At 45.4% G+C, this 12710-nt stretch overlaps 1 protein-coding gene across 1 annotated transcript in view; it reads right to left on the reverse strand.

Annotated features, from left to right (window-relative positions):
- Window positions 1-12710, reverse strand: part of LOC139577551 (inactive tyrosine-protein kinase transmembrane receptor ROR1-like) — a 203174-nt gene that overhangs the window by 54865 nt on the left and 135599 nt on the right. The window contains exon 2 of the mRNA XM_071404605.1: window positions 7371-7418. Within this exon, the coding sequence (XP_071260706.1) occupies window positions 7371-7418 (48 nt within the window). The remainder of the gene's footprint in view (window positions 1-7370; window positions 7419-12710) is intronic.

The following is a 12710-nucleotide window of genomic DNA, read 5'->3' on the forward strand; positions in this document are numbered from 1 at the left end:
CAAAATCCACATAGAAATATGAGTTATAGATCTATCATTATAATCAAAAGCAAGTCTAAGAAGCGGTAGATGTGTTCTGTGTGGGCTATTTCTATGCTCCCCATTCTTAAGTTTTGTTTATGCATCTTTTATTTATTTTTTATTTATTTTTTATTTTATTATTTTGTACACAACATTCAAAACGGATGAAACAACAATATTTTTGGTTATGGAAAATATATTTCACAGCCGGCTTAGATGGTACAGTGATTCTCTACACTATACTAGCTTATTTTGTCACATAAACTGAAATTAGGCGAACTATTCGAGTTTTAGCAATCAGGAAATGGCGGATCGATTTCTGCGTAGTGCAACTTTTAATACAGACCTAATACTGCCATAGAGTAGACCGTCTGCTGGCCTGGACCTCACAGCAGGAGACAGGCTAGAAACCTGAGCTGGAGCACAGCTAACATAACATGGGAAGGATGATGAGCTACCTGGCTCTACACTGCAGCCCGCTCTGGCAAAGGTGAAACTCTAAATCCATATTAGACCTTTTCAAAGCAAAATAACTACCAGGAGTGTGTGTGTGTGTGCGCGTGTGTGCCTGCTTGCATGTGTGTGAAAGCTAGATGGAAACTTATACTATCAAGACGTGCCAAACACATTACAAGCACACTAAGTGTATAATCACTTTGTATTCTCACTAGGATGTTCCACAATGTAACACTGATGCAAAGCTGTTACAACATCATACAGTGGGGAGAACAAGTATTTGATACACTGACAATTTTGCAGGTTTTCCTACTTACAAAGCATGTAGAGGTCTGTAATTTTTATCATAGGTACACTTCAACTGTGAGAGAAGGAATCTAAAACAAAAATCCAGAAAATCACATTGTATGATTTTTTATTAATTAATTTGCATTTTATTGCATGACATAAGTATTTGATACATCAGAAAAGCAGAACTGAATATTTGGTACAGAAACCTTAGTTTGCAATTACAGAGATCATACGTTTCCTGTAGTTCTTGACCAGGTTTGCACACACTGCAGCAGGGATTTTGGCCCACTCCTCCATACAGACCTTCTCCAGATCCTTCAGGTTTCGAGGCTGTCGCTGGGCAATACGGACTTTCGGCTCCCTCCAAAGATTTTCTATTGGGTTCAGGTCTGGAGACTGGCTAGGCCACTCCAGGACCTTGAGATGCTTCTTACGGAGCCACTCCTTAGTTGCCCTGGCTGTGTGTTTCGGGTCGTTGTCATGCTGGAAGACCCAGCCACGACCCATCTTCAATGCTCTTACTGAGGGAAGGAGGTTGTTGGTCAAGATCTCGCGATACATGGCCCCATCCATCCTCCCTTCAATACGGTGCAGTCGTCCTGTCCCCTTTGCAGAAAAGCATCCCCAAAGAATGATGTTTCCACCTCCATGCTTCACGGTTGGGATGGTGTTCTTGGGGTTGTACTCATCCTTCTATTCCTCCAAACACGGCGAGTGGAGTTTAGAGCAAAAAGCTCTATTTTTGTCTCATCAGACCACATGACCTTCTCCCATTCCTCCTCTGGATCATCCAGATGGTCATTGGCAAACTTCAGACGGGCCTGGACATGCGCTGGCTTGAGCAGGGGGACCTTGCGTGCGCTGCAGGATTTTAATCCATGACGGCGTAGTGTGTTACTAATGGTTTTCTTTGAGACTGTGGTCCCAGCTCTCTTCAGGTCATTGACCAGGTCCTGCCGTGTAGTTCTGGGCTGATCCCTCACATTCCTCATGATCATTGATGCCCCACGAGGTGAGATCTTGCATGGAGCCCCAGACCGAGGGTGATTGACCGTCATCTTGAACTTCTTCCATTTTCTAATAATTGTGCCAACAGTTGTTGCCTTCTCACCAAGCTGCTTGGCTATTGTCCTGTAGCCCATCCCAGCCTTGTACAGGTCTACAATTTATCCCTGATGTCCTTACACAGCTCTCTGGTCTTGGCCATTGTGGAGAGGTTGGAGTCTGTTTGATTGAGTGTGTGGACAGGTGTCTTTTATACAGGTAACGAGTTCAAACAGGTGCAGTTAATACAGGTAATGAGTGGAGAACAGGAGGGCTTCTTAAAGAAAAACTAACAGGTCTGTGAGAGCCGGAATTCTTACTGGTTGGTAGGTGATCAAATACTTATGTCATGCAATAAAATGCAAATTAATTACTTAAAAATCATACAATGTGATTTTCTGGATTTTTGTTTTAGATTCCGTCTCTCACAGTTGAAGTGTACCTATGATAAGAATTACAGACCTCTACATGCTTTGTAAGTAGGAAAACCTGCAAAATCGGCAGTGTATCAAATACTTGTTCTCCCCACTGTATATGTATCTTCTTAACCACAACGGTGACGCACTGTACAGTCTACTGCCAGCCAACTCCGCCTCACTACAAGGTGTGGAAAACCCAATGATCTACAGTACATAAACATACAGTACATATGTCTATGGGGAAAACCCCAGGAAAAAGAGACTCCGGTTTCAAGAGCTGTAAAATATAATCAGCTCTGTCGTCAAAGTCAGACAGCGACAATAATGAGTCTCCTTCAGGAAGTACCCGTGACTCGCTCCGTTGAGACACGGTCATCAGAATCAGAGACTGCTTTGCGAGCGGGTGGTTGGAATATGTTCAGAGAATCTGCAGATAACATTGATGAGCTAACCAACTCTGTCACCGGCTTCATTAGGAAATGCATCTGCAATGTTGTCCCCACAATGAAGGTTCGCTGCTTCCCTAAATAAAAGCCCCGGATTAACAGAGGTTGGCGCTAAGGTAAATGACAGCTCCTTGGAATAAGACCAAGAAGCTGATCGTGGACTACAGGAAACAGGGCGGCAGTATCCCATCCACATCGAGGCAGCAGTAGTGTGGGTCGAGAGCTTCGAGTTCCTTGGTGTCCAAATCACTAAAATGGTCCACACGCGCACAGTTGTGAAGAGTGTGCGACAGCGCCTCTTCCCCATCAGGAGGAAGCCCCGGAAAATCGTTAATGACTTCAGCCACCCAATCCATAGACTGGTTTCTCTGCTTCCTCACAGGAACCAGTACCGAAGCATCAAGTCTGACACCAACAGGCTCCTGAACAGCTTGTATCCCCAAGCCATGAGACTGCTAAATATACTGAACAAAAATATAAGCGCAACATGCAACAATTTTTAAGATTTTACTGAGTTACAGTTCATATCGGAAATCAGTCAATTGAAATACCTTTATTAGGCTCTAATCTATGGATTTCACATGACTGGGAATACAGATATGCATCTGTTGGTCACAGATACCTTAAAAATTCAGTCAGTCAGTATCTGGTGAGACCACCATTTGCCTCATGCAACGCGACACATCTCCTTCGCATAGAGTTGATCAGGCTGTTGATTGTGGCCTGATGTTGTCCCACTCCTCTTCAATAGCTGTGTGAAGTTGCTGGATATTGGTGGGAACTGGAACACGCTGTTGTATACGTCGCTCCAGAGCATCCTAAACATGCTTGATGTCTGGTGAGTATGCAGGCCATGGAAGAACTGGGACATTTTCAGCTTCCAGGAATTGTGTACAGATCCTTGCAGCATGAGGCCATACATTACCATGCTGAAACATGAGGTGATGGAGGCAGATGAATGGCACAATGGGCCTCAGGATCTCGTCACGGTATATCTGTGCATTCAAATTACCATTGATAAAATGCAATTGTGTTTGTTGTCCGTAGCTTATGCCTGCCCTTACCATAACCCCACTTCCGCCATTGGGCACTCTATTCACAACGTTGACATCAGCAAATCGTTCGCCCACACAACACCATACACATGGTCTGCGCTTGTGAGGCCGGTTGAACGTACCGCCAAATGATCTAAAACAACTTTGGAGGCGAGTTATGGTAGAGAAATTAATATTCTCTGACGACAGCTCTGGTGGACATTTCTGCAGTCAGCATGCCAACTGCACTCTCCCTCATAACTTGAGACATCTGTGGCATTGTGTTGTGTGTCAAAACGGCACATTTTAGAGTGGCCTTTTATTGTCCCCAGCACAAGGTGCACCTGTGTAATGATCATGCTGTTTAATCAACTTATGCCACACCTGTCAGGTGGGTGGATTATCTTGGCAAAGGAGAAACGCTCACTAACAGGCATGTAAACAAATTTGCGCACAACATTTGAGAGGAATAAGAACATTTCTGGGATCTTTTACTTCAGCTCATGAAACATGGGACCCAACACTTTAAATGTTGCGTTTATATATTTCACACACACACACACACACATTTATACAGACTACCTCTATCACTCCAGTATCCCTGCACATTGTAAATATGGTATTGGAACTGACCCTGTATATAGTTTACATACTTTCTCGTGTTTTTCTTATTTTTATTTCTTGTGTGTTTTTGTTTTACCGTATGTTATTTTTAGTACTAAATTGATATTGATTACTACATTGGTGGGTTTAGACATTAGACATTTCACTGTACTTGTGCACGTGACAATAAAACATGAAACTTTCCTGCAAACGGAGTATGCAGATTGACTCGGCTGCTGTCATAGGACCTGAATGGTGTCTGCTCGACGAATCAAAAACACCTTCTGGCTCCAGACACAACACTGGCCAATCAGCATGCTTCCATCAGATAACAGAGCCCCATGTTAGCAAGCTAGCCACAGCGTTGTACTGTAACCTGCGTACCGTGTAGCGCTGCTGCTATACAAACAGTACAGGATTCCTTCTGCCTTGGCTTCGAATAAGATCTTAGCCACCATGTACACTGCCCCTACTCGGATGGTATCGCGCCGTCCCAACCTTCGCTCTCTCTCCCCCGCTACTCTCTCCTCTTCCATCCTATCATCTCTTCCCTCTGCTCAAACCTTCTCCAACCTATCTCCTGATTCTGCCTCCTCAACCCTCCTCTCCTCCCTTTCTGCATCCTTTGACTCTCTATGTCCCCTATCCTCCAGGCCGGCTCGGTCCTCCCCTCCTGCTCCGTGGCTCGACGACTCATTGCGAGCTCACAGAACAGGGCTCCGGGCAGCCGAGCGGAAATGGAGGAAAACTCGCCTCCCTGCGGACCTGGCATCCTTTCACTCCCTCCTCTCTACATTCTCCTCTTCTGTCTCTGCTGCTAAAGCCAATTTCTACCACTCTAAATTCCAAGCATCTGCCTCTAACCCTAGGAAGCTCTTTGCCACCTTCTCCTCCCTCCTGAATCCTCCTCCCCCTCCTCCCCCCTCCTCCCTCTCTGCTGATGACTTCGTCAACCATTTTGAAAAGAAGGTCGACGACATCCGATCCTCGTTTGCTAAGTCAAACGACACCGCTGGTTCTGCTCACACTGCCCTACCCTGTGCTTTGACCTCTTTCTCCCCTCTCTCTCCAGATGAAATCTCGCGTCTTGTGACGGCCGGCCGCCCAACAACCTGCCCGCTTGACCCTATCCCCTCCTCTCTTCTCCAGACCATTTCCGGAGACCTTCTCCCTTACCTCACCTCGCTCATCAACTCATCCTTGACCGCTGGCTACGTCCCTTCCGTCTTCAAGAGAGCGAGAGTTGCACCCCTTCTGAAAAAACCTACACTCGATCCCTCCGATGTCAACAACTACAGACCAGTATCCCTTCTTTCTTTTCTCTCCAAAACTCTTGAACGTGCCGTCCTTGGCCAGCTCTCCTGCTATCTCTCTCAGAATGACCTTCTTGATCCAAATCAGTCAGGTTTCAAGACTAGTCATTCAACTGAGACTGCTCTTCTCTGTGTCACGGAGGCGCTCCGCACTGCTAAAGCTAACTCTCTCTCCTCTGCTCTCATCCTTCTAGACCTATCGGCTGCCTTTGATACTGTGAACCATCAGATCTTCCTCTCCACCCTCTCCGAGCTGGGCATCTCCGGCGCGGCCCACGCTTGGATTGCGTCCTACCTGACAGGTCGCTCCTACCAGGTGGCGTGGCGAGAATCTGTCTCCGCACCACGTGCTCTCACCACTGGTGTCCCCCAGGGCTCTGTTCTAGGCCCTCTCCTATTCTCGCTATACACCAAGTCACTTGGCTCTGTCATATCCTCACATGGTCTCTCCTATCATTGCTATGCAGACGACACACAATTAATCTTCTCCTTTCCCCCCTCTGATAACCAGGTGGTGAATCGCATCTCTGCATGTCTGGCAGACATATCAGTGTGGATGACGGATCACCACCTCAAGCTGAACCTCGGCAAGACGGAGCTGCTCTTCCTCCCGGGGAAGGACTGCCCGTTCCATGATCTCGCCATCACGGTTGACAACTCCATTGTGTCCTCCTCCCAGAGTGCTAAGAACCTTGGCGTGATCCTGGACAACACCCTGTCGTTCTCAACTAACATCAAGGCGGTGACCCGTTCCTGTAGGTTCATGCTCTACAACATTCGCAGAGTACGACCCTGCCTCACGCAGGAAGCGGCGCAGGTCCTAATCCAGGCACTTGTCATCTCCCGTCTGGATTACTGCAACTCGCTGTTGGCTGGGCTCCCTGCCTGTGCCATTAAACCCCTACAACTCATCCAGAACGCCGCAGCCCGTCTGGTGTTCAACTTTCCCAAGTTCTCTCACGTCACCCCGCTCCTCCGCTCTCTCCACTGGCTTCCAGTTGAAGCTCGCATCCGCTACAAGACCATGGTGCTTGCCTACGGAGCTGTGAGGGGAACGGCACCTCCGTACCTTCAGGCTCTGATCAGGCCCTACACCCAAACAAGGGCACTGCGTTCATCCACCTCTGGCCTGCTCGCCTCCCTACCTCTGAGGAAGTACAGTTCCCGCTCAGCCCAGTCAAAACAGTTCGCTGCTCTGGCACCCCAATGGTGGAACAAACTCCCTCACGACGCCAGGTCAGCGGAGTCAATCACCACCTTCCGGAGACACCTGAAACCCCACCTCTTTAAGGAATACCTAGGATAGGATAAAGTAATCCTTCTAACTCCCCCCCCCTTAAAAGAGTTAGATGCACTATTGTAAAGTGGTTGTTCCACTGGATATCATAAGGTGAATGCACCAATTTGTAAGTCGCTCTGGATAAGAGCGTCTGCTAAATGACTTAAATGTAAATGTAAATGTGGAAGGCATAGCCAAGTGGAACAGCTGATACACACAAACAACACAGGACCAGTGACGTGAATTGTGGTCCGAAGTGCATCGAGTAAACCACCTGGACAAAAATCGGCATCACAGTTAACAAGTCCACACATTGGTTCATCTTTGTCCCATCCATGTCTCTACATGTAAGTCACAACTGTGTCATTCTAACTGGCTTGTTTTTTTTAATCTTCGTTTGTTTGCTTGTGTACACCACTGTGTGTGTGTGTGGTGTGGGTGTGTGTGTGTGTGTGATCTCTCACCTGAGCTGTTCCAAGTGGAAGCGCCCATCACACTAGGGTCTTCAAACCCTGTAGAGAGAGAGAGAGGAGGAGATCATATGGTTAGTGGGTTGATTCTGCAGTACTACTGCTATCAGCATACCCAGCCGTCACCTGCGTCTCAAGATGTCTCAAGGCATGGTGATGGCTGGTTCTGAGGCTCTGCCGTGACCCAAAATGAAGTGGCATCGGGGGTATGATGGTATCATTCAACACGAGTCAGTTCCACAGACGGAGAGAAAAGCAAACTTCAGACACCCCACCCCGATGCTTCTTGGGCGAGTTATACATTTGAAATGAAGAGATAAACAGGGTTAAAACAGTTCATCCCTGGGTGATGATGATAATAATGTTATTCCTGAAGACCAGATGCCGGTAGTATCAGACAGGGGACACCATAGAGTCATGCACCAGTAGGCTACGGTATTATTAATACCTGACGACAGACGGCTCTCCTCTCTGTGTCCGCATCCCAAATGGGTACCCTTTCCCCCTGTGGGACCCTTTTTCAAAAGTAGTGCACTATGTAGGGAACAGGGTGCCATTTGGGACGCAGGCGGTGTGTCTTAACCAGATATTAGGCTGCAGGCAGAGAGAACTATTCACATCCACTGTTCGCAAGCCAAGAGGTGATATCTGTCCAATGTAATATCTCTGCACTGGACAATAAACAGTGAGTTTACAGCAGGAGGCAGGAGCTGTGGGATATTGTCTCTCTCTTTCTCTTACACACACACACACACACACACACACACACACACACACACACACACACACACACACACACACACACACACACACACACACAACCATCCTTTCTCCAGACTTCCACTTCTTTCCTCTCACTGCACCCCTATCTTTCAGCCACTCTTTCTCTACACCCTCTCTCATGTTTCTCTTTCTCTCCCTCTAGCTGTGTGTCTCTCTGTTATGTAGTGAGTTCCCACAGCCATGTTGGAGTGAGGGTGTTTAATGGGACATACTCTCTGCAGGTTACTGTGTTTGTTTAATTTTGACGGATGGACAGAGTGCTGACAGACGGACAGACAGACATGGGCCTTCTCTCTCACAGCCTCAGACTGTACTGTAAGTAACCTAACTGGAGCCACACCTGCTCACCAGAATCTTTCAAACAGACTCAAAGTGTACTCACGCACTTCACTATCCATAATATATCCTACAATATACTATACACTATCCTCCAGTAGCAAAATACGATAATCAAAATCAAACACAACAATAGCAAGGTCTCATTTTTATACATTTCATGATTCAAATAACACATTTATGCAGGGGCGTAACTTTCAACCTGGGGACGGAGGGGGCATGTCCCCTACGCATTCTTAAATTGCATTTTTAAATTGCATCCCGCCCCCAGTTTTTCTTAGTTGACTGATGTAGTTGGCAAGGTAACTGCTGTTTAACTTGACAGAAAAAAAAATAAACTAGTGTTTAGTCGCAGTGCTGAGCTAGTATTGTAACTGACATGTCACTCTAGCTAATGGTTCATCTCCTCTCGACTGAGGTGGATGAATAAGCTATGCTAGCTAGTACAGTAGCTACCAGGTCAGCTCTAGCCTCTAGATATCTGTCAGATAGTGATATGAGTTGGCTATCCAACAGCTGTTGTTTGTATGGAAATGTTTTGTAGTCTTTGTTTTGTCTCGTTTCAGAAGTAAATTAACTTGGCTAGCTTTCGCCAGTTGCCGTTAGAGAGAGAGCTGGCCAAAAGTTGGCTAACGTTAGCTATTATTTTTGCCTCAATCAAACTAGACCTGAATCAAACAATGAAACCATCGGCCAAACGATTGAAGATTGATATTCTGACAATTTTTCAGTGCAATGTGAGTTTTATTAGTCAGTATGTCAATGTAATGTTATTGATCTATCAGTTTCCCTAGCTAATTCCCTACTTTCACAGTGACACGGTAATAAACAGCTCTAGCGTTGCAGGTTTCACTGTCACGGTGCACAGTAGAGGTCTGCACAGGACCAATTTCTTCATCCTGCTCCCGCCTGCACCCGCTGGCATTCTGTCTGAGTCCCACCCGCTACCGTAAGAACTGGTACCAACCCCAACCGCAGTCTCGTAATGTTATTTTAGGCTTATGTGAGGCAGCTCACTTGCCAGCCATGGTCGCAGCAAAAAATAACTTAAGAAATAGGTTCAATTACCAGAGATTCTCACATGGCCCTAATATTGTATTACTGGGCTATATCAGCCAATATGCTAGATGTAGTTTGAAGAGAGCAGAGTTGGAGAAACTTGCACTTTCTCTTGAGCTATTTTTATAGCCTACCTTTTAGGAGTGGGAAGATTTTCAGATGGAGAAATATGGTGACCAATATTTAGGCCTATTTCTAGGCAATGTAGTAAACTATAGTCTAATCATAGGCCTAGTTAGGAAGTACATTTCCTTTCAAAGATAAGTGTCCCGTGCTTCTCTACATAGGCTATAGCCTACTCTATTTAACTGAGACCACATTACACACCTGATCTCACAGGTATGGCTACTGAACTGGAAACAGCAAGAATTATGACAGTGACACTTGCTACGTTACGTTTTGCATAGTCCTATAGGATATAGCCTACCTTTTAGGAGGACGATTTGCAGGCAGAGACAAATAAATGGGTAATCGATACTTATTGAAAATGAAAAAGACGCAACACTCGCTCACCCTAGTAGCCTAACCTATGTGCACATTGTGACGTTTCCTTTTCCATGATGATTACATCTTTTGATTGCACTTCGACTCATGTTGGTTGAGCGCCCTCCACTTCTTTCCATTATCAATATTTATTTACAGACTCTGTCGTAAACTACAGTATAATCATATTTAAGTTAATTTCATAATCATTTTTTTCATCATTTGATTCTCTGACCATGTACAGCAGGCAGACTACTCTATTTCAGTGAGACCACACACACTAGGCACACTTGAACTCTCACGCCCATCTAGGAGAGGTAGGCTAATGAAGTTGAAGCAGCGAATTCTGAGTGTGTGAATAATGCGAAAAATATGTGCTTTTAATTCAATAGTTAGACAAACGCATAAAAAGCAGAAAGAGGACCGTTTCCAAATAACCTGTGGGACAACAACAATATTTTCATCCCAAAGTCGTCTGTCTGACCGCAGCATGAACAACGACTACGGCGCCGCAATGATCTCTGTCGGGACCTGCAGGTTCCCGCAGGCATCCCGCGGGAATGCAGCTCTAGTGCAGTCAGTACACAACACTATGCTCATCATGTCTTAGCAGGATCCGATGGTGACATGGGTCCCAGCAGGGTCAAACAGCCAGGAAAGACCAGTCTCTGGAGCTCAGGTGAATTTTGCAGTATATTAACAATATCAGTGAATGATACAAAGTTGAATTGATGGGTAGACGTACAGTAGCTAAAGGACATCAGTCTGGGATCTGGGAATAATGATCATTTCAATTTTTTAACCATTGATTCTGTTCTTTGATAATATAATGTATAAATGTACACCAAGGCGATTCTTTGTCGTGCCTCATTTTAGGAGGGTCAGATGGTGACATGGGTCTCAGCAGGGTCAGGCAGCCAGGGAAGACCAGTCTGTGACAAAAGGTGAGGTGAATTGTTGCAGATACCAAATTTTCTCTCAATCACTGGACAAGCCATATTCTATTTTAAATGCAGTCTGACAAACCTCCAAAGTTGATTGCCAAACATTATCAAAGGTTGATAGAGACTTTTCCCGGTGACACAAAACGTGTCAAATAAAAATGTGAGAAGCAATTGATGATGCTGAATGGATACAGATATGTTAGAATGCCCAGTCATGTTCATATCATCTCAGACATAAATCACTGCAGTTTAAGGGCATCCATAGAACATACTATATGCCAGTGAAACTGAATTACATCACTCAGAAATGTTATTACTCTGCTGGAGGTGTAAAACACAAAATAGGACATATTTACATACGTTATGGTTTTGTGTAGCCTGGCTGAATTCTGGCAAAGAGTATGTTATTTTTATCTCAGCATGTCTACAGATTCTCCCTTCTCCCTGTATTTGTTTGCTTGGAAATGATGATACTGGAGACTGTTATCTGGGGCTCCTGAGTGGCGCAGAGGTCTAAGGCACTCTGAAGAAACTGTGTAACCAAGCTTTTAAAGAGGCTAAGTAACGCATTGCCATTAATTGGAAGGTTGGTTATCCTCCCACAATGTCAAGTTATGTATCACTATATTTGATTTATTACAAGATTACGGGTATACTGGGCAACTTTAATAAGGTCTGGATCCCTTATATGGAATACAGTACGACTAAATGAGTCTGTGTTGAAAACATGCCCACATCAGGGGAGATACGTATTTAGGCAATCCCTAGCTGTGGGCTGCTCAGGCCTGGCTCTGGGGTCTGCCGTCCTGTGGGTTGTCACTCTGGCCTTGGCCTAACACACCCAAAACAAATAATGACTGTGGGCATTTTTACTTACTTTTTGTTCTAAATAGAGACTGCATATTGGATTGTGTGAAAATGAGCTTTAGATGTCTCAAAAAAATTCTGGGGGAGGACACCCAGACCCCCCCGCCAGGTTATATCCCCCCCACTTCTAAAACCAAAGTGGCGCCCTTGCATTTATAACATTTTTAGCAACAGCAGCTGTACCAGCTGGGTTCAGCGCAGAGGGACATGGCAGTGAGAGTGGAGTGGCAGAGTGTGAGTCAGTAGAGGACCTATGAGAGCTGTGGTGGGACTGACTGGGAGGTGTTAATTGGGTGATAATCTGCAGTTGAACGCATGGCATGTTGGGAGGAATTAACGAGCCCAGTGCAGCTCAGCGTAGTGTCAGGAAATTAGCCTGGGCTAATGAGGCTGCATGGTGTAGGCCTGCTGCACCTGTTAGTGTGGCAGGCTGATGAGATGAGGCTATACTGCAATATAACATGGCTATAAACCATGTATCATAATACATGTATCACTAGCCACTTTAAACTATGCCACTTTATGTTTACATACCCTACACTACTCATCTCATATGTATAGACTGTACACTATACCATCTACTGCATCTTGCCTATGCCGTTCTGTACCATCACTCATTCATATATCTTTATGTACATATTCTTTATCCCTTTACACTTGTGTGTATAAGGTAGTAGTTGTGGAATTGTTAGGTTAGATTACTTGTTGGTTATTACTGCATTGTCGGAACTAGAAGCACAAGCATTTCGCTACACTCGCGTTAACATCTGCTAACCATGTGTATGTGACAAATAAAATTTGATTTGATTTGAGGAGGTTGATGGCAGGAGCTATTGGAGGAAGGGGTCATTGTAATGGCTGG

Source organism: Salvelinus alpinus, chromosome 6, assembly GCF_045679555.1.
Source record: "Salvelinus alpinus chromosome 6, SLU_Salpinus.1, whole genome shotgun sequence".
Lineage (NCBI taxonomy): Eukaryota > Metazoa > Chordata > Actinopteri > Salmoniformes > Salmonidae > Salvelinus > Salvelinus alpinus.